Consider the following 21824-nt stretch of genomic DNA (forward strand, 5'->3'; position numbering starts at 1 on the left):
ATGCACACCTCTAATGGATACCTCCTCAATAGAGAGGAAGTGCTTACATGGGATCATTTTGATCCCAGGGCACATGGTCTTGTGAATGGAGCCACAATTGGATCAATCTGTTGAATTAAGGGTGATTAGATATGCTTTTTCAAAGGGAAGAACATCTTAATTTGAACAGCCTACTATGTTGCCATATTTTATGTCAGGAAACAGGGAGGCACAGAATCGTAGCCTCTCTGCAAGGAAGTGATCAAGACTGAGGAGTGTGCAACCAGACATTAGCCCTTCCTACAAGCCTCCTATCTTCATTCAACATCCTGGCAGATCACTTCAACACGAGTGGTCCTTACAACATTCATCAACCAACAAACTATTCATTTTAGGGGTTCGGCTGCCATTTGACCTGTTTGCATTGATACAGAACAGATAATTATTCCTACCCAGCGATCCCAGACTGGCTTAGGGCATTTTCCTCCTCCATTGGGGGAACAAGCCTCATGGATGTTTTTCCACCACTACTGCTGATTGAAAGGTCAGTGTGAATGTTGCTGAACGACTGTGCTTCCTTACTTCTTATAGCTTCAGCTTCACACAGACTGCCATAGTTGCATATCTCGTACAACTTTCCAACTGTGTCCCTATATACCTGGGGACACACCCTATGTTGTTAACTCAAAACGAAAGAACATGCTATCATCCAAGTCTTCCATACCTCAATCCAGCGATTTGGATGCTGAACGCTCAGTTGTTGCTCATTTCTCTTTGTCTAGAGCGATTGAAAGCATTTTGGTTCCAGCTAGAAGGCATTCCATCAAAGAGTGTTATACTTTCCCATGGATTGGTTATTCCAAATTGTACCTACAGAAAACCTTCGAATCATTTTCTTGTGAGCCTAAGCACTTGCGAATATACTTGCTCCCCCTCTCTTACTCAGTCCTAACACAATACCAGTGAAAGTATATCTCAATATCTTAGTGACTTCCACATTCAAATAACACTAAATCCATCTCTACTCATCCAGTGATATCTGGCTTGTGAAAGGCTTTTGCTGCATTTAGCCCTTGGCACAACTATCTCCCCTTCTATGTGACTTGAATGTTGTCCTTTTTCAACCCATGGGGCCGCCTTTTTTGGTTCTCTGCAGAAGGATTTTCTTCAGTTTTTGACATGGAAAGTAACATTCTTCACAGCACTGTGTGTCCATGAAGATAGAAAGAATTCTTCATACTTATAGAAGTGTCTTCATGTGGTATAAGAAAAGAACTTATGTCACCAGGCTTCTCATCTATTGGGCATATACAAACTACTTTATTTATTTATTTTATTAAAAACACATCAATCTTAAGTCATACAACGATTAAAAACTTCATAAAAGAACTGTCTTTAATGCCTTTCTAAAAAACTTGTAATCTGCTAGCTGCTGTAGACTTACAAGGGGAAATGGAAACCTGAGAAAAAGCACGCTTCCTTGTACACAGTAACCGAGTGATCTTAACTGCTGGTATAGGCAACAATTGTTGGCCTAGCGAATGTAAAAACCACTCAGGTTGATGTAGAACCAAGCATTTTTTTAAATAGTTCATTGAAGACCAATATAGGGCTTGATGAACCAGAGTCAAAATTTTAAATTTTACCCGCTGTTCTATCGGTAGCCAATGTAACATGAATTAAATTGACGTAATATGTTCCCGCAATGGGCAATGTATAACCAGGCAAGCAGCAGCATTTAATAACAATTACAATAATAATAACAATTACAATAATAACTGACTTAACATCAGCATTGCCTACCATACGTTGTCCATCAGCTTAGCGGAATGTGTTTAGCATGGCTACATCTTAACAGGGTTAGAGATAACAAACTTGGTCAACCCTCATCAGCTCAGAGCTCTGACTTTTGCATGGGTCATCTTAGGGTAGTACCCTTAGAGTATGTTTGCAAAGCTGCAACTTGGTCATCAGTTCATACCTTTATGTCCCATTGCCATTTGAGCAACTTCTCTAGAACTGACAGTAACTTTGGACAAGCAGTTTTGAGTGACCTGTTCTCACAATAGTCTACTCTCCACAAAGGAGTCTGGGTGGTTTACTTAGTAAATGCTCCACAGCAACCCTCAGCTTGGGATTCCCCACAGATCATGGCTAATTCAGCCTGCTTATTGATGAAAAAAGCAAAGTTTGCTTACCGTAAACGGTGTTGAATTAGCCTTGACATGCCCACCCACCTCCCTGGAGGGTCAACTACCTAGCTAAATATATAGAGTATATATTTATATTAGCTTTAATATAAACTGAGGAGGCTCTTGAGGCAACACCCATGCAAGAACTCCTGCACATGCTCAGTAGAGCTCAAAGCTGTACTAGCTTAGAGCGACAAGTGCGTTCGGTGCTGCTTGTTGACGTCACCCAAGATGACTGCTAATTCATTCTGCCCTCTAGGGAAAACACCATTTATGGTAAGCAAATTTTGCTTTCCAGAGGGATGGTGGGGAGAGAAGTTGATACAAGGAAAGCATTTACGCAGATGCTTTTCATTTTTTCAAAAGCACGTACATAAATGTACACGCAGAAAGCTACACCTGTTCAAGAGCAGGTGTAATTTCTGGTGCATTTTTCTGCAGATGCATCGGTTCAACCCTGGACTGCCGTCCCATGCTTAGTGCTCTCACTCCATTTCCCCTGTTCAGTGCTCTCACCCATCTCTCCCCTGTGCTTTTACCCCTTCCCAACCACTCAGTGCTTTTATTTCTCTCTCTCTTTTTGCCCAGTGATATAATCTCTCCCCCCTGAGCCCCAGCTGCACCTTTCTCCTGCTAGGGTCCCCGTACCAAGTGCTCTCTCTCCTTTCTATCCCCAACCCTAACCTTACGCAGTATTCTCATCTCTCTCTCTCTCCTCTGCTCAGTGATTTCAATCCATATGCCTCTTCTGCCCAGTGCACTCACGCCACGCTTCCTCCAAGTATTCTCATCCTCTCTCCCCCTGCCCAGTGTTCTTAATCCTCTCTTTCCTAATTCAGTGCTTTTCTCTCTTCCCTCCCAAGTGATTTCACCCTTCTCTAGCCCTATGCTTTTACCCCTCCTCCCTCCCTCAACCAAGTATTCTCACCTCTTTGCCTTCTTTCCTGTGCATTCTTCTCCTCTTCATCTGCACTTGCCCTTCTCCATCCCATGCTTTTACCCCTCTCCCCACCCAGTGCTCTCCCCTGCTTTCATCCCATGCCCCCATATCAGGGATGGATTAAGGGTTTTGCCGCCCCACCTGCAGGAAGGGTCTGTTACAGGGCAGCAGAAGGCTGTTCTTTCCTGACTGAGATTCAGCAGAACAGAAAGGCAACACATCTTAGCCCCTAAATGTTTTCTGCCCTAGGCATGGGTTTAATGGATGCCCAGTGCTCTCTCCCCTCCCTTGGTGCTTTCACTCCTCTATACACCCACCCAGTTCTTCCTCCAAGGGCTCTCCCCCTCTCTCCCCTTGCCCTTACCTTATGCAGACCTATGAAAGTGAGAAGAAGCCCTGCCAAGCAGCCACGCCTTCTCCCACTTCTCGCAGCAGATTGGCTCATTCTGCTCACAAGAGCCAATCAACAGCTAGGCAGATCTTTCTCTGAATCTCTCATAGTCTGCCTGAGCCAGAGGAAAGGAGAGAGTTGGTGGTGGGGGAGGAATCCTGATTATGATGCTCTTCTTGTCTACTCCTGTCTCCTGCCAGGGCGGGGGTGTCTGTGTCACATATGAGTGGACTGTCACAGCAGGCTCAGGAGGGCCCCCCCTTGATTGGGAGGGGAGGGGGCCTCAGTATAGCAGCCTTCCTTGCCTTCTTACCACCTCCACCCCTGGCCCTGAGCAAACTGGAAAAGGTCCTACTCTCCCCTTAGGGATTTCAGATGAAATACATGGTATCCCCTGCTTGGTTCTGAATGCTGCAGTTCTTTCTCCTCTCCTTCTATCATGTATCTTGTGGGCAGCTCCTTAGCTGTTTGCTTTAGGGGAGCACCAGTGTGGTGATTCGGTCTTTCCTCTCATCTCCTGGGCAGGATCCCAGCTGGGTATCCACTCTTCTTCAATAAATTGCCAGATTGGCAACAGAATCTCTTGGACCGAGGGACACCTGAATGATTTTTTCAAATCCAGTCTTCTTAGAGTAAGAGCTTCCTACCAATAGAACTTACAGAATGAGTAGACAACTTCAAAACAGAGTTAAATTATCAACCACTGAATGTGAGTTGATAAAAAAAAAATCTCTTTACTGACTAAGACTCTGCAGCCAAGGCTACTATACAGCTCAAGGGAACTGAAAGAAAAAGCTCCTACTCCTCCAATTCCAAACTCAAAACTTCACGCAGACACTAGGGGGTCATTTGCTAATATGCAAGTAGGAATAAACCACTGCAACAGCCTCCCATGGCAGCATTGTGGAAGATTCGGTACATTCCTCTATCCTGCAATTAGGACACGTTCCTTAGGGATCCCAGTGAGAATCTACAGATGCAACCGATGAGCAGAGAAGGGTGATGCTTATTTGATAACAAATAAGGAACTGGGGATTATTTGTTTTTAAGGAATGCACATAGCAATTTAGACAATGAGGACATTGTTTTCATCAATATGTTATTCAACAACCACTGTACCTAGCAGGCAGAGGTTGTTGGTGACTTGCATGGAAGCATCCTTCTGCTGACCAGACATGCTGTCCAAGGAAGTGTGCTGTCTGCTAGATACCAAAATCCAAGATTACAGAGAGATTACCAAACATCCTCAAGCCTATGATGCTACTCATTCATGCTGGCATGAATGATATTGCGAGGTACCATACAGATCATATCTAAAGTGACCTCATGGTTCTGGGAAAGAGGGTAAAAGCAGACAGGTGGCATTCTCCTCTATCCTCCCAGTCGAGGATAAAGGCCCAGGCAGGGAAGCTCGCATTCTGGAGATGAATATATGACTGTAGCACCTCTGCTCTCGTTCCCTCTTGCTCATAGAAGCCCTCTAAGGTTTCCTCCAGAATAGGAGGATGACCCCACCCAGGGTGGTGCTTCTGGAACTTAGGTCCTCCGTGGCATCCTTGAAAGGCTTCAGGATTTCTACTGGCTGACTCATGACCCAGGAGGCATTGCATACCTCTCTCCATTTGCAGAGGCACATCATGAAGGGATATCTGCTGCTCCCCTAACCTCAACAGAATCATGTAGGTAGAATTCCATTGGGTACTAACATGTTTGTGAGGCATCCCCAGTTCTTTCTTTTTTTCCAGAGGAGCTCTCCCACCCTCACACTTCTATGGAAGTGTCATACTATTTTCCTGCTGTTTTCTATCAGCTCTTGCAGGAATGCATTCCTGTAGTCCTTGTACCCCAACTCCAGGGCATCCTTCCTTGCCAGGTGCAGTGAGTGTGCAAAACAATGGATGCCTTGGAAGCTCCCTTCATCTGTTGCATTTATTATATTTGTGCAATTGTCTGTGACAAACAAACCTGTGTTTAAACTCCTCTAGTCTAGTTACCAACCCTCTAGTATCTTTCTTATGACTGCTAAAAAATTCAACAAGGTATGAGGGCCATCTATAGACTGGGTGTGCAGCAAAGCCTATCTGCACCCCAATGCTTCATCCCTGCTAGAGCTGCTGCCTGCCTCTTCCTCAGCGAGGACCCACCAGTGTGCCATCAGGGAGAGGTAAGAGTGTGTAGCATTCATAGCGGTCCAGATATCACTGGTGAAATGCACACTACTTCTCACTGCCTTAGTCAGCAGTGCCTGGATACAACTACAAAACTGGTTGAACAGGTTGGGAATGACCTTTCTACTAAATGTAGTCCTGGAGAGGACTTTGCAAATCGGGATTATCACCTGTAGCAAACACTCAAAACCCATGTTCTAAACTAACTGCAGGGGCTGCTCATCAAGGGCAATTATTTCCCTGATACTCCTCGTTACAACTTTTGATGCTGTCTGTCTCTTACTCCAGAACAGTGCTACTGAACACCACCCCATTTCTTCCATGATGGGTTGTCATTTTTGATGCATGGCATGGCTTGCCGCCTGACTGCTGGAAGGGGCTGAGTGTGGGATCAGCTTGGAGAACACTCTTCTCTTACCTCTGCATCGAAAAATAGGTCCCCTGGCTACTACTGCCACCCTTCCCAGATGTCAATATTAGTGGGTGCTACTTACACAGGTGTTACTGCAAATCAGTATTTGTGAGATGCCCCACTTGCTTCCTTCAACTGATATCCTTTGCTCAGTGAATACACTGCATGAAACACAGATCCTCCTTGACTTTGAAGTGTCCCAGATAATGGATTTCTTCCACAATTCCTTCTCTACATCCATGGGGGTGGATGTTGGCATTGGAGTTGAGGTTGAGGGTGGACCCTGAGGAACAATGCCAGGGGCATCACTCAGGACCTCTACCTTTGCTGCCTGCTCTTCATCACCATCCTCAGTTTGCTCTATCTCCCCCATCAATGAACTGGATGCTAAGATATTACTGTATACTTCTCCCAAATTTTCTTCTTCTAGTATCCCTTCAATGTCTCCTGATTCAGGCAATCCAAGAAACGATTATTCATCTGAATCAGCTGATGAAAATGTTTCCTTCATAACCTCTGTGGTAATGAATACAAAAGAGCGTGCTGCTGGTTTTGGGTGTTGCTTTTCTGCTACCTTGTTGCCTTACTACTCTTTGCCTTAGATGTTCATTCTCCCAGTTTTTGCCTCTGTTCTGAAACAGAAGGGAGAGAAACAGGCTCGGCAGTCTGCAGTGACTCAAGCTCTCCATATTTCAATTACCGGTACTTATGAGTAGAACTGCCTTCTGCCGTTCTAGGCTTGAAGAAGTCCTGCTTTAACACAGGTGCACGACTACCTTTGGTGCCAACCTTGCCAACATTTCCTTTTCCTCCTCTGTCTTTCCTGACATTATGGAATTTGTTACTGGGGGTTTGGATATTAAAATATTTTTTTATTTATTAGTGGTGCCATAACTGACTCTATACCTACTGTACCACATTAATGTGTGTATATGGAGTGCAGTAGTGCTAAAGCTGCTGACACAGGGGCTCCACAAAACACTGGCAGCCTGGAATGCTGCAATCTCTGTGCAGTACTGTGCCCTGCTCACCTTGCTGGACTAGTGCCCACTGCCCAGGCAGACAGAGACAAAATCAGTAACACCACAGCCACTCTCCCCACCCTCCCACACCCAGACTCTCCTCTCCCAAGGGAGAGAAAAAACAGCAGCAAAGTGCTACTGCCTGTTTTTCTATATTGACTGGCACCATGGGTGAAACCAGCTATTTTTGAAAAGTTGAACTGTTAGAGCTTCATTCCACTGTCTCCTTCCAAGACTAAGTCTACAGAAGAAATGCACAGTAATTCCAGTGTATGCTCAGTCTTCAGAGAGTAGAGATAGGTTGATATAGAAAAATGTTTCACTGTGATATGTTTTCTCTGAGATATCCTTGGCAACATGTACTGCCAAGGCTCTGAAAAGGCAGTGAGGTCACACATGACTCACAGGGAAGGGCTGATTGTTATAGTTATCATCCACCTGTTTCCTATTGATTTCTTTGGCCCTACACACACATGACTCGCCATTAACTATGGAATATGACTATCATCGGTTTAATTGCTTTTGTTCTTAACTGGTTTTTAATTGATTTATATTATGTTTTTTGTTCTTAAATTGTTCTTAAATGATTTATATTATTTCCACCTTAATTTCATATTGTCTGTAAAGCCTGTTGCTGATTTATTGTTTACTGTAAACCGAGGTGATGTTTTTTACGTGCCGCGGTATATAAAAAATAAAATAAAAAATCACTAAATAAATAAATAAATAAATAGACTTCAATGGACCATAGAGATAAATGTGGAACTAAACAAAGGAAAAAAATAGAATGCGTTTCATTTGTGGGACACCCTTCGTTTCTTTGGGGACCAACAAAAAAAAACAAATGGAGTCGCATTTGTTTTGGGATGGCCATTGATTTTAAATAAATACACATTCCTAGTACTGGCTGTCACAGAGACATGATACATGGAAAAACATGAATGGGATATAATTATATTGAACTACAGTCTATTCAGGAAGGACCAGATAGGAAGGAAGGGAGGAAGTGTAGCACTATATATAAAAAATAATGTTAAAGTATCGAAACTGCAGGGCTTACAAGATAAGGAGGAGGCACTTTGGGTTAATCTGGAAAGACAGAATGGAGCATGTATTTATTATACTGGTGTAATATATAGACTTCCATCACAGATAGAAGAAATGGATAAATGGTTTTTAGAGAATATTCATAAAGGGGTAGATTTTTTAAAAAAGCGCGTTCGCGTACTTTTGTTTGCGCAGCAGGCGTAAACAAAAGTACGCTGGATTTTATAAGATACGCGCATAGCCGCGCGTATCCTCTAAAATCCTGGATCGGCGCGCGCAAGGCTGCCGATTTTGGGCAGTCGGCGCGCGCTGAGCCGCGCAGCCTGCCTCCATTTCCTCTGAGGCCGCTCCGAAATCGGAGCGGCCTCAGAGGGAACTCTCTTTCGCCCTCCCCTCACCTTCCCCTCCCTTCCTCTACCTAACCCACCCCCCCCAGCCCTATCTAAACCCCCCCTACCTTTATCCATGTAAATCCACGCGTGCCAGCGGGCTGCTGGCGCGCCGAGACCCGACCCGGGGGCGGTTCCGGAGGGTGTGGCCACACCCCCGGAACACCCAGGCCCGAAACCATGCCCCCGGGTCCACCCCCGAAACGCCGCGTCCTGCCCCCAAAACGCCGCTTCGTTCGGCCCCGCCCCCGACACGCCCCCTTCCAAAAACCCCAGGACCTACGCGCATCCCAGGGTTCTGCGCGCGCCGGCGGCCTATGGAAAATAGGCGCGCCGGCACGCAAGGCCCTGCTCATGTAAATCTCTCACCCCCCGCCCCCCACTCCTTCTTTCAAATATTTTGCTCCCCCTTTGAAACAGCAGCACTATCCATCTTCAGCCGCTATGGCTGATGGGTTGACACAACTGTGACTTTATGCTCCTTTCTGCAGGGCAAGCCATGCCACACCGCTCCAAACTAAGGCTCTGCCAGCCCTGCTCCTGCCGATTACACTGCTGATTTCGGCAGGGCTGCACTGTTCTTCCTATGCTATCTATGCTATGGCCAGCCACCAATACCCAGGTTGACGTCATCCACAAAGGCCCGCATTGTTAGGCCATTGCTGATGACATTGTATCCAGGGGCTGACAGGTAATGGGAGATAATGGGAGATAATGGGACAAATGAATAGGTAGGAGAGAAGAAAAAAGCTTGTCATCGGGCCAGGTTTGGCCCATGGTCTGTAGTTTGCTCATCACTGTTCTAAAGCATTTGGAGACAAACATAAAGATATAAGCATGTATATTCTAGAGGTAAGGTGAGATAGGTGCGATATGATAGAGACATTTAAATACCTTCAAGGTTCCCATATCCAGGAGGTGAGCCTCTTTCAATGGAAAGGATCAGGGTGAAAGAGGGTAGATTCAGGAGTAATCTAAGGAAATATTTCTGTACAGAGAGGTTAGGGGATGCATGGAACAGCCTCTCCATGGAGGTGGTGGAGAAAAGAACAGATTCTGAATTCAAGAAAGCATGGGATAAACACAGAGGATCTCTGAGGGAGTGGTGAGGAATATAAAGCTGAATTAGTTGGCTGGATGGGCAGACTAGATAGGCCATATGGCCTTTTTCTGCTGTCAGGTTTCTATGTTTATATTCTATAACATCCTGCATTTGCTTTGTCTCGAGCAGGCGTAGCAATGATTTTGATTATTGGTTTAAAGTAGCTAAATACACATGACAGTTGTTTTTCGTATGATTTCTGTTAAAAGTGTTTTATTAGCTGAAAACAAAGGGGAAACATTATTTGATAAAGAACGTAAAGCCTGGATTGGGGTCAGTGTGATGTAAATGCCAGGGCCAGTTTTTTTGCCAGTCCGTCACTGGTCGGAACAGGGATTACACAAGTACCACAATGCATTGGGATGTAAGTTCACAAGACAGGACTGGCCAGAATTATCCCTCCTTGAACTGGGTAGATCTGTGTGCGTGGGTTTATAAATATGTTGTTTTTTATCATCCAGATGTAGAGTGGATACCAACTAACTATCGCACGATCACAGGGACACTGAGCGGTTACTGCTACACTCTGGGACAGCTGATTCTGGTGGGCATAGCCTATGTTCTCAGAGATTGGCGCTGGCTCCAGCTGGCCGCGTCTGTTCCCTTCTTTGTCTTCTTCCTGTACTCCTGGTAGGTGGCATATCAAATCTGCTTTTTAAGTACTAGAGATGTGAATCGTGTGATCGATCGTCTTAACGATCGATTTTGGCTGGGGGGGAGGGAATCGGATCGTCGCGGTTTTGTTTTTTTAAATATCGTGTAAATCGTAAATTTTGCCGTATTGCAAAATGGCGCCGGCCGTATGGCCATATTGCAAAATGGCGCCGGCCGTATGGCCGTATGGCCGGCACCATTTTGCAATACGGCAACACGATTCGAGTGCAGGAGGTCATTCCCGGACCCCTGCTGGACTTTTGTCAAGTCTTGTGGGGATCAGGAGGCCCCCCCAAGCTGGCCAAAAGTCCCTGGGGGTCCAGTGGGGGTCCGGGAGCGATCTCCTACGCTCGTGACGTCGGGGGACATGAACCAAAATGGCGCCGGCGCTACCTTTGCCCTGTGACAGGGCAAAGGTAGCGCCGGCGCCATTTCTATCAATGCACCCGTGGCCCGAGAGTGGAAGATCACACCGGGACCCCCCCACTGGACCCCAGTTAATTTAAGACATTTTGGGGGTGTTCGGGAGGGTGGGGGATTTATTTTAAAGGGTCGGGGTGGGTTTTAGGGTTGTTTTAGTGTGCCGGTTTTCCCGCCCTCCCCCTTCCCCTCCCCCTTCCCCTGATTTACGATTTTTGACGATAAATCGGGGGAATTCCTATTATATATCGCCTCTAACGATTTTTGACGATTTAAAATATATCGGACGATATTTTAAATCGTCAAAAAACGATTCACATCCCTATTAAGTACAGTGTGAAATGGATATGAGAAACAAAGAACAGGGGAGATTAACAGGCTGATTTCAAATACAAGCGTGCGTGCATCCATGCCAGTGCGTATCAGCGCATGAGCAGAGAATCGCTGGAATTTTAAATCATGCATGCACTTGCCTACACATGATTTAAAATACACCCACCATGCGTAAGTATGCTCCTAATTTTAAGAGGCTCCTCGAGCAAACCTTCCTTGCGTATCTTCCATAGGATTTTGCCAGCTTTAGCGTGCTATGCAAGCGGATTTTAAAACATGCTCATGCGAGGGACGTTCCCAGTTTTACCAGTTAGTCCACCGGTTTGCCCAGTCAGTCTCGAGGTCATCCGGACCCCCTCTGGTTCTTCATCCTGCACGCGCCCCACCCTCCGGTTGACCCGGACCTCTCACCCTGTAACGAAAGCCCTAAAATGTGAGATCTGCAGACTTGCTCCTCATCGGGAGCAGCAGTAAAGTTACTTGGCTAACAAGCACTGCGGCTTCTGGTTTTAAAATACCGTTGGGCCTGCTCCATAACACCCATGCCCCAGCCTTTTCCACATATGCGCATATAATAAATCACAACTTTTAAAATCCATGTTGCTTACGCACGGCCCGCACTCATGCGAATGTGGGCGATTTAGCGCAAGCAACGCTTTTCAAATCAACCCCTAAGTGAGTCACCCCCAAGGTCATTACACAGAGAATCAGTGACAGAGCTGGAAATTACGGCTAAGGCACGGGAAGATGAAATGACTCGCCCGAGAGACTGCATGCAGACAGGCAGTCAGAGAGCTGGGAACTGGAACCAATTTGCAGAGACATAAATGGCCTATCACCAGATCACACACAGATTCAGTGGCAGAGCCGGGGATTAGAACTGAGTCGTAGTAGACAAAGCAAGGCCTATGTTTTCCCTTTTCCTGTTCTGGCAGGTGGTTTCCAGAGTCGGCACGCTGGCTGATCCTGAAAGGGAAACTAGACAGAGCTGTGAGAGAGCTGCAGAAAGTGGCAAAGATGAACAGGAAAGAAGAGGAAGGCATGAAACTCTCGCCCAAGGTAAAAGCTCAGCAGTCTTTTAAGAGCAGGACTCTTCTGCTTCCCCACGGCTCCTGTGTTATATGGAGGATGCACACAGGGTCAGGAGATGCCCAGCCTGGAGAAAGGACACGTTTTCTTTACACACTACACACCCTGATGATTCCAGCCTGAGGAAAGGGCAAATCTTCCTTATATACTTCCCATGCTGATTGCAGCCCGAGGAAGTACAGATCGCCTTTATGCACTGCCCATGTCATGATGATTATCAAAGTCTAGTGATAAAGAGCTCCATATTCAAAGCATTTAGCCAGCTAATCAGATGTTAGCCAGTTAAATTAATATTTGGGCACATATCTGGCTAAATTAGGGGCATTCCGAGGGTGTAATGGGAGGAGCTGAGTTAACTGACTAACCACAATATTCAGATTTAGTCAGATGCAGGCCAAAGAGCTGCCTATAGTTATCTGCCTAACTTTAAGATAGCTGGCTATATTGACTAGTGCGGTTACACAATATACCTCCAAAGATAGCCAGACTGAACCTGAATATGGACCTAAAAGTAACAAACAGGCCGATACAGAAAGAAACGCGGGAGAGCCAGTGTCCTGTGCGCACGATACAGTAAATAAAATTATGCTAATTAGGGCCCACGGTAAAAGGAGGCGCTAGGGACACTAGCGAGTCCCTAGCACCTCCTTTTTGACAGAAGCGGCGGCTGTCAGCCGGTTTGACAGCCGACGCTCAATTTTGCCGGCGTCGGTTCTCGGAACCGCTGACAGCCACGGTTTCGGAAACCAGATGCCGGCAAAATTGAGCGTCCGGTTTACAACCCGTGAGCCGCGGGCCCATTTTAAATTATTTTATTTTTTATTTTTAATTATTTTTTACTTTTGGGACCTCTGACTTAATATCGCCATGATATTAAATCGGAGAGTGTACAGAAAAGCAGTTTTTACTGCTTTTCTGTGCACTTTCCTGGTGCCGAGAGAAATTAACGCCTTCCTTTGGGTCGGCGCTAATTTCTGAAAGTAAAATGTGCGGCTTGGCTGCACATTTTACTTTCTGATTCGTGTGGGAATAACTAATAGGGCCATCAACATGCATTTGCATGTTGTGGGCGCTATTAGATTTGGAGGGGTTGGATGCACGTTTTTGACGTGCTATTACCCCTTACTGAATAAGGAGTAAAGCTAGTGCGTTGAAAACGCGTGTCCAACCGCGGGTTAACAGTGCCCACCACTGGAGCGCACTGTACTGTATCGGCCTGTATGTAAGTGTTTGAATCCCACCGATCCCTCCTACAGTGATTACCCAGAACAAGGCAAAATAATCATCTGATTTTTGTGAAGAAGCAAGGGACATTTCAGCAAAACCTTGGATAGTTAGCATACCTGGGTACTTCTGATTTCTTGTCTCCCTGAGATTGTCCCAGATTAGTGGGAAGGGAGGAAGGGTCATTGAAGCCGCAGCATGGGCACAAATGTTTCTACATGTCCACTCACGGTCACATGTTCATTCTCATGCTCTTTCACACAATACAGCCCTCTCTCCTCTCATTCTTCCACCCACCCACCCACACTCATAAACATGCTCACTCACTCACTCACTCACTTCTCTCCCTCTCACACTCTTACGTTCATTTCTCTCCCTCTCCCACGCCCACTCTCGCTCATTCTCTCTCCTCATCCCAAACCCACCAGCCTCCTCTTCCAGGACAGACAGATCTCCTCCAAGCCACTTCCCCTGTGCGGGCCCAATGGATCTGCTCTTTCCGTCTGCCACGGGGAGTTATGCTCCTCACTCTTGCAGCTGCCCGGCCAGGGGGGGGGATGGGGGTGAGGTGCATGCTGTGCACACACAGTGAGAGCCTGCCCTCGTTCTGGCTTGGGGCTCGAGCTCCTCATCCTTGCTCCTGCGGCCTGACGGGTCTCTTCCTTCCTGCGCAGGGCCCCATGTTCCTCCTTCTTCCGACAATGCGGGCCTGACAGATCTCCTCCTGGCCACAGATCCAGCGACTTGTTCTTCCAGGATCTGCTTCTGCAGCAGGACCCGGAGTTTTCGGATGTTGGCCCAGAGATCCGGCACTTCCTGTGGAATTCCAGAGTCTCCAAGCCAACTCTGGAGATTGTTTCCAGATGTGAATGCTTGGAGAGAGTATGTATAGGTGGGGAACAGAGCACAAGAGGTTACCTGTGTCCACCAGATAAATCTTCCGAAGTTCACACACAGTCCTCAGGTTTCCAAAGTGGTCAGAGATTCCAGTTACTGTCAGATGGTCCTGTGGCTCCTTTTTAAATTTTCCCTTTCTTTTTCTGTCTGTGCAGATCTTGAAATCCAGCATACAGAGGGACCCAGGCTCAGTAAAATCCACTTACACTGTTGCAGACCTTGCTCGCACCCCAGTTGTCCGCAGGATATCCCTCTGCCTCACCTTTGTATGGTAGGTCATCATAACCTCTAGGTGTTTTAGCGTTTTCAACCCCCGGCAATTCCTGCATTTTTTCCGGGGTCTCCATTTTCAGGTTCCTAAGCTCTCAGCATTTTGCTGAAATCTCCTCCAGTACATTTTCATCCCCTTGCGCTGTATGAATTTTGATGGAGTCTCCTCTTGTCCATTTTCAGCCCCTGCGCTCTATGGGGTAGATTTTTAAAGTGTTACGTGCGTAAGGTACGCACGTAACCCCCAAAAACCTACCCCTGTGCACACCGAGCCTATTTTGCATAGGCTTGGTGGCACGCGCAAGCCCTGGGACGTGCATATGTCCCGGGACTTAAAAGTATGGGTGGCCCGGGGGCGTGGCGGTGGTTCGGGGGTGGTCCGGGGGTGGAGCTGGGAGCATGGCGGTGGTTCGGGGGCGGTCCGGGGGCGGTCCAGAATCCTTCTGCACAGTGGCCTGTGCTGGGGAATGGCGAGCCGGCCCGCGCAAGTTACGCTTGCCAGAGGCAGGCGTAACTCAACAAAATAAGGTAGGGGGGATTTAGGTAGGGCTGGGGGATGGGTTAGATAGGGGAAGGGAGGGAAAGGTGGGGGGGAAAAAAAGGTTCCCTCCAAGGCCGCTCCGATTTCGGAGCAGCCTTGGAGGGAACGGGGAAAGCCATCGGGCCTCCCCTAGGGCTCGGTGCACGCAAGGTGCACAAGTGTGCACCCTCTTGCACGCGCCGACCCCAGGTTTTATATCATGCGCACAGCAGCGTGCACATATTATAAAATCGGGTGTACATTTGTGCGCACCGGGTAGCGCGCACAAATGTACCCCACGCACGTAATATTAAAAATCTGCCCTATGCATTTTGCTGCACTCTTCTCAGTATTGTTAGCCCTTATGATCTCTGCATTTTGCTGGAATTCTCTCCTGGCACATTTTCAACCCTTGCATGCTCTACATTTTGTTGAGTCTCTTCCTGTACAGCTTTAATCCCCTGCACTCTCTGCATTTTGCTGGAGTTTAGCCTTTGTGCTTTTGGCATTTTATCTGTAATCACCAGCAGTAGAGGTGATAGCAAACCAAAACTGTGTTAGGATTCAAGCATGCTTTAGACAGGTGAAGAAGGTGGTGGTGAGAGCAAGAGAGGGAAATGAATGGAGATCGAGTAAGGTGACACAGTAGGCAGAGGCAAATGGGCACCTTGGGTAAGCCAAGAGGTCCTTTCTTTGTCAGAAACTGCTGTAATGTCTGCACTATTTTCATTGCTTGCTGTAACCTGTCACCCCCTGGTACTGTCATTAACAGGTTCTCCACCAGTTTTGCCTATTATGGCTTGGCCATGGACCTGCAGGGCTTCGGGGTTAGTATTTACCTGATCCAGGTTGTCTTCGGAGCAGTCGACATCCCTGCCAAGTTCATTTCTGTCCTGGTGATGACTTACATTGGGCGTCGTGTCACTCAGGCAGGCTCCCTCATTTTGGCAGGTCTGGCTATTCTTGCCAATATATTTGTGCCACATGGTAAGAACCCACCTTGTTTTTCTAATGGTCTGTCTCCTTTAAATACATTATTTATTCGCACCCATGCATAAAAACGGTTCAACAAGCATAAGAAGCACACAGGTGAGCAGAAGAAACAGTCTTCAAAGCTTCAGCTTTAGCTACTATAACTTTCACTGGTACTTCACATGCTTTCATGCACCTTTGCACTCACTGCTACACCTTATGCCAACAGCCGACAGCCAGTGCCATGTTCCCTTTAAGCTCCGTGTGAGTCCACCGCCCATGTTCTAACTGCAGGGCATGCTGCAGCCCTCCCACGATTTGAACTGCACCAGGAGGGCGGATTCCATGGGAGTCCTTAGGATCTGCCTTGCCCATGTGTTCCAAGTGCAAGAGAGCTGCAGAACTCAGGCAGCAGATTCACATATAGCTTAGTGGGAACAGTCATGCTCAAGCTGGGAGAAAGATCAGGAAATGCAAGCTGAGGATAGGAAGGAAAAGGAACATAATTTCAAGGAGAGGATCTCCCCCATTCCCACATCATTTGCCTCTTAAATTTCTCTTTCCTGTGTTATTCATCTCCAGACACCTCAATATTACACCTTTCTTATAAACATAGGGGTAGATATTCAAACTTATCTGGATAATTAAGTTAGCCGGATAAGAATTATCTGGCATATTACAAGGAATATTCAGTAGCATGGCTATGCTGTTGAATATCACTGTAAAAGTCGCTAGTTAGACAAATAAGTCTTATTCGTCTAACTTTAGACCTGCTATTGAGCAGGCCTAACTTATCTGGTTAACTTAACCAGTTAAGTCAGAATATCGGCACTTATCCAACTAAGTTAACCAGATAAGTAGCTCCTCCCTGATCTGCCCACATTCCACCCACTACTTATCTGACTAACTACTTAGCTAAGTGGCGACTGCTGATTGCAGCCAGATATTCAGTCATGTCACGTAGTCGGATAAGTCGCTACTTATCAGCTAAGTAGTGCTGAATATCTACTTCATAGGGGGTAATAGTCAGTCACTAGCTAGATTGCAAAGTTAGCCAGATAAAGCTATCTGGCTAACTTTGGAGGGATATTCAGTAGTGCAGCTACTATTGAACATAGCTGGCTATCTTAAGGACTATTCTATAGCATGACTACAGTTAGATGGATAAGTTATCTGGCTAACGTAATTCCACCCCAGAATGCTCCCAGAATTCCCCTATGTAATTTTAGCTGTATAATTAGATATTTTGCTAAATTTTACCTGGATAAGTGAGGGAAATATTGAAAAGTCTGCATTTACCTGGGTAATTTGTGAGTTATCCTTCTAAGTGCCACTGAAGAATGATCTCTAGAAGTTTATCTATTTGAGGATGATACTAAGATCTGCAACACTGTGAACATGCCTGAAGGAGTAAAGAGAATGAAAAGTGATTTAAGAAAGCGTGAAGAGTGGTCGAAGACTTGGCAGCTGGGATTCAATGCCAAGAAATGCAGAGTCATGCATCTGGGGTGTGGTAATACAAAAGAGCTGCATGGACTGGGACAGAAACTATGGTGTGATTGTGTCTGACGATCTGAAGGCAGCAAAGCAATGTGACAAGGCAATAGCTAAAGCCAGAAGAATGCTGGGCTGCACAGAGAGAGGAATAACCAGTAAGAAAAAGGAGTAGACAATGCCTTTGTACAGGTCCTTGGTGAGGTCTCACCTGGAGTACTGTGTTCAGTTCTGGAGACCGTATCTCAAAAAGGATAGAGACAGGACAGAGGCGGTCTAGAGAAGGGCGACCAAAATGGTGTGGGGTCTGTATTGGAAGACTTATTAGGAAAGGCTGAAGGATCTAAATATGTATACCCTGGAGGAGAGGAGGTCCGGGGGATATGATATAGACCTAGGATTGCCAACTTACAATTGTAAAAATTCCGAATACTTAGAGGTGCCGAGTAAACGTTTTGCTGACGATGTCCTTCCACATCCTCACACATCTTATTGCCATGCCACCATTAGTAACATACTAAATGACAGCAGATAAAGACCATTCATTCAATAGCATCATTCAATAAATTATTTTATATGAGAGTGATCTATCATTAATCTCACACTATACAGAATAGAATAGAACCACTATAGAAATCCTGCACCTCAGGTTCTGCAAACAAATTTTCTGTGTCCATAGAAAAACTCCAATAATGGTGCAGAGCAGGAGAAGGATGTTTATCCTTACCATACTAATCACAAAATCTGCCCAAAATACACTCATTGTATTCCAGAAACCCTTAGTAGTCACACAAGCCTAACTCAATTGGTTTACTGGTATGTCTTTCAAAACATTTCAGATCGCCACATTTGATATATAAATATATGTAGTGTATTATTTATAAAGGACCCACACTTTAAGAGTTTGTCTATCAGTCAAACTCCAAATGGTAATCGGTCTCTTTATTTTCAGCAATTTTTAATATATTTGAATCGTTTTCTACATTTTATTAAAACTACTTTAAATGATATCTTTCTGTATGCTGACGAACTTCGATGTCAATATTCATATGCAATTAGGTGAATGCTCATCTCTGTATCACTAGCAATAGTCCAACCCTACTTCGATATCAATATTCATTTGCAATTGGGTGAATACTCATCTCTGTATAACTAGCAATAGTCCAACCCCGACATGATCATGTTTCGAACCACAAGGTCCTGCTTCAGGGGGAATCTTTTCTTGAGTCTTCACAAACGTTCCATCAGCTCGATATCGGACCGGCTATCTTCTTATTTTTCTCCCACGACCTGACTTCAGAATCGCAAGTAGGTGGAGGGACCGGGGCACGGCCGGGGACCGTAACAGTAACCCCCCCTCCTACGCCTCCTTCCTGGGGGTCTGGGCTTTGCAGGGTGAGCCAAGTGGAACTGGCGAAGAAGGCCCTTGTCCAGGATGTTAGAGGCCGGTTCCCATGTATTCTCCTCGGGGCCGTAGCCCTCCCAGGAGAGGAGGTACTCCCATCTACGATGATGGAACCATACATCCAATATGTCCTTCACCTGATAGGTGATGTCCTGTTCAGCAGTAGTGTTGGTGGGTTCAGGGAGCTTGTTGTGGAAAACAGACAGGATCACAGGTTTGAGGAGGGATACATGAAAGACATTGTGGATACTCAGGGTGGAAGGAAGGCGTAGACGGTGGAAAACCGTACCCACTTGCTCCGCTATGGCGAACGGGCAGATATACCTGGGAGCCAGGTGCATAGAGGGAGTCCGCAAGCGGATGTTCTTGGTGCTCAACCACACCTTATCCCCAGGGAGAAAGACAGGAGCATGGCGCCGTAGCCTGTCGGCATATTTCTTCACCATAGCGGCAGTCTGTCGAAGCTTCTCCTGAGTGGATCTCCAAAGATCACGTAACTGACGTGCTGTAAGTTGCACTGTAGGGGACGAAACCGTCAGAGGCAAGGGTAAGGGAGGTCTAAGGTTTTTCCCGTAGACCAACTGGAAAGGAGACATGCTGGTAGCAGAATGCCTATGGCGGTTGTAGGAAAACTCTGCCCATGGTAATAAGGCTACCCAGTCTTGGAGGTCTCCCACAAAGGCACGGAGAAAGGCCTTTAAGGTCCGATTTGTGCGCTCTGCTTGGCCATTGCCTTGGGGGTGGAAAGCTGTCTTAAAGTCCAGTTGGACCCCAAATTTCCTACAGAGGGCTCTCCAGTATTTAGTCGTGAACTGCGGACCTCGATCTGAGGCAACATGGAGAAGAAGCCCGTGTAAGCGGAAGATGTGTTTGGTGAAGAGACTTGCAAGTTCAGGCGCAGTTGGTAACTTGGTGAGGGGCACAAAATGGGCTATCTTCAAAAATCTATTGACCGTGACCCATATCACAGTTTTCCCTTCAGAAGGAGGTAAATACACTATGAAGTCGGTGGACAAATGAGTCCATGGCTCGGTGGGAATGGGCAAAGGTTGGAGGAGTCCCCAGGGACGGCCAGTCAGAGGCTTCTGTCGAGCACAGGTGGGACAGGAACTGACATAAGTACGAACATCTCTTCTGACCTGAGGCCACCAATAGTATTTGGTCAACAGACCCAAGGTTCGAGCTACTCCCGGATAACCTGTGGTCAGCAGGTCGTGGGCCCATGACAGGACTTTTTTGCGCAGGCGAGCAGGTACCACGGTCTTGCCCATAGGGACTACTTCTGATGCTGCAAGTAGGACTTTGGCTGGATCGAGGATATATTGAGGCGGATTGGGATCATCCCCTGTTTCCGCAATGTGAGAGAGGGTGTCTGCCCGGACATTCTTGGAAGCTGGCCTGTATCGAAGGACGAAGTTGAACCTGCTAAAAGATAGTGACCATCGAGCCTGTCGAGGATTAAGGTGTTGGGCCCGGCACAGGAATTCCAGGTTCTTGTGGTCCGTGTACACAATCACAGGGTGTTGGGCCCCCTCCAGCCACTGGTGCCATTCCTCAAACGCGAGTTTAATGGCTAATAACTCCTTGTCCCCTATGCCGTAATTCCTCTCAGCGGGTGAGAACTTCCGGGAGAAGTAGGAACATGGCAAGGATTTGCATTTAGGAGAAATTTGTGTCAGAATGGCTCCCATGGCGAGATCGGATGCGTCTACCTCCACAATAAATTGGCGCTGAGGATCTGGATGGTGGAGACAGACCTCTTGAAGAAAGGCTTTCTTCAGCTCCTGGAAGGCACTTAGCGCCGCCGAGGACCAGTTCTTAGCCTCCGCACCTTTCCTGGTAAGAGCCGTCAGAGGAGCCACCATCCGGGAGTAATGGGGTATGAACTGGCGATAGAAGTTGGCGAAACCAAGGAAGCGTTGCAGTGCCTTGACCCCCACTGGCTGAGGCCAATCCCTGATGGCCGTTACCTTCTCTGGATCCATGTAGAAGCCCTTGGAGGAGATGATATATCCAAGGAAGGGCAGAGATTCTTGTTCAAACTGACACTTCTCTAGCTTGGCGAAGAGACGATTGTCTCAAAGCTTCTGCAGGACTCGCCGAACGTGTATACGGTGTGTAGCCAGGTCCTTAGAGCAGATTAGTACATCGTCAAGATATACTATAACAGAGGTGTGCAACATGTCCCTTAGCACCTCATTCATAAGGTTTTGGAAGACTGCAGGGGCGTTGCATAGGCCGAAGGGCATGACCAGGTACTCATAATGCCCGTCCCTCATGTTGAATGTGGTCTTCCATTCGTCACCTGGTCGTATTCTTACCAGGTTGTACGTGCCCCAGAGGTCCAGTTTGGTGAAGAGCTTGGCTCCTTGCAGGCGGTCTAGGAACTCGGGAATCAAAGGCAAAGAGTACCTGTCACATCATGTGATGGCGTTGAGCCCACGGTAGTCGATACAGGGTCGGAGTGACCCATTCTTCTTTGCAACAAAGAAGAATCCGGCCCCAACGGGGGAATTAGAAGGCCGAATAAAGCCCCGGTCCAAATTCTCCTGGATGTAAGAAGACATGGCACGAGTCTCAGGCAATGACAGGGGGTAAACCCGCCCCTTGGGAGGAGTGGTACCAGGGACCAAGTTTATTGCACAATCGAAGGGCTGATGTTCCGGTCGGAGTTTGGCCTTCTCCTTCGAGAAGACATCCAAGTAATCCAAATACTGCGGTGGGAGTGCCACGGATGTGGTCAGAAGTAGCACACTGGGTCGAGGAATCGTCGCCAGGCAAGAGTCGAAACAGGTTGGGCTCCAAGATGCGATCTGAAGAGTATCCCAGTGGATAACTGGGGAGTGCTTCTGAAGCCAGGGCAGGCCCAGGATGATAGGGTGAATGGATCTCTCCAAAATGAGG

General features: G+C 46.9%; 1 protein-coding gene across 3 annotated transcripts in view; it reads left to right on the forward strand.

The window, feature by feature from the left end:
- LOC115096883 (solute carrier family 22 member 6-B-like) overlaps positions 1–21824 on the forward strand; it is a 67822-nt gene that overhangs the window by 15164 nt on the left and 30834 nt on the right. For all 3 annotated transcript variants that reach the window (XM_029612105.1, XM_029612102.1, XM_029612103.1), the window contains 4 exons: positions 10104–10272; positions 11985–12108; positions 14415–14530; positions 15822–16036. In XM_029612105.1, the coding sequence (XP_029467965.1) occupies positions 10104–10272; positions 11985–12108; positions 14415–14530; positions 15822–16036 (624 nt within the window). The remainder of the gene's footprint in view (positions 1–10103; positions 10273–11984; positions 12109–14414; positions 14531–15821; positions 16037–21824) is intronic.

This window comes from Rhinatrema bivittatum, chromosome 8 (genome assembly GCF_901001135.1).
Source record: "Rhinatrema bivittatum chromosome 8, aRhiBiv1.1, whole genome shotgun sequence".
In the NCBI taxonomy this organism is placed as follows: domain Eukaryota; kingdom Metazoa; phylum Chordata; class Amphibia; order Gymnophiona; family Rhinatrematidae; genus Rhinatrema; species Rhinatrema bivittatum.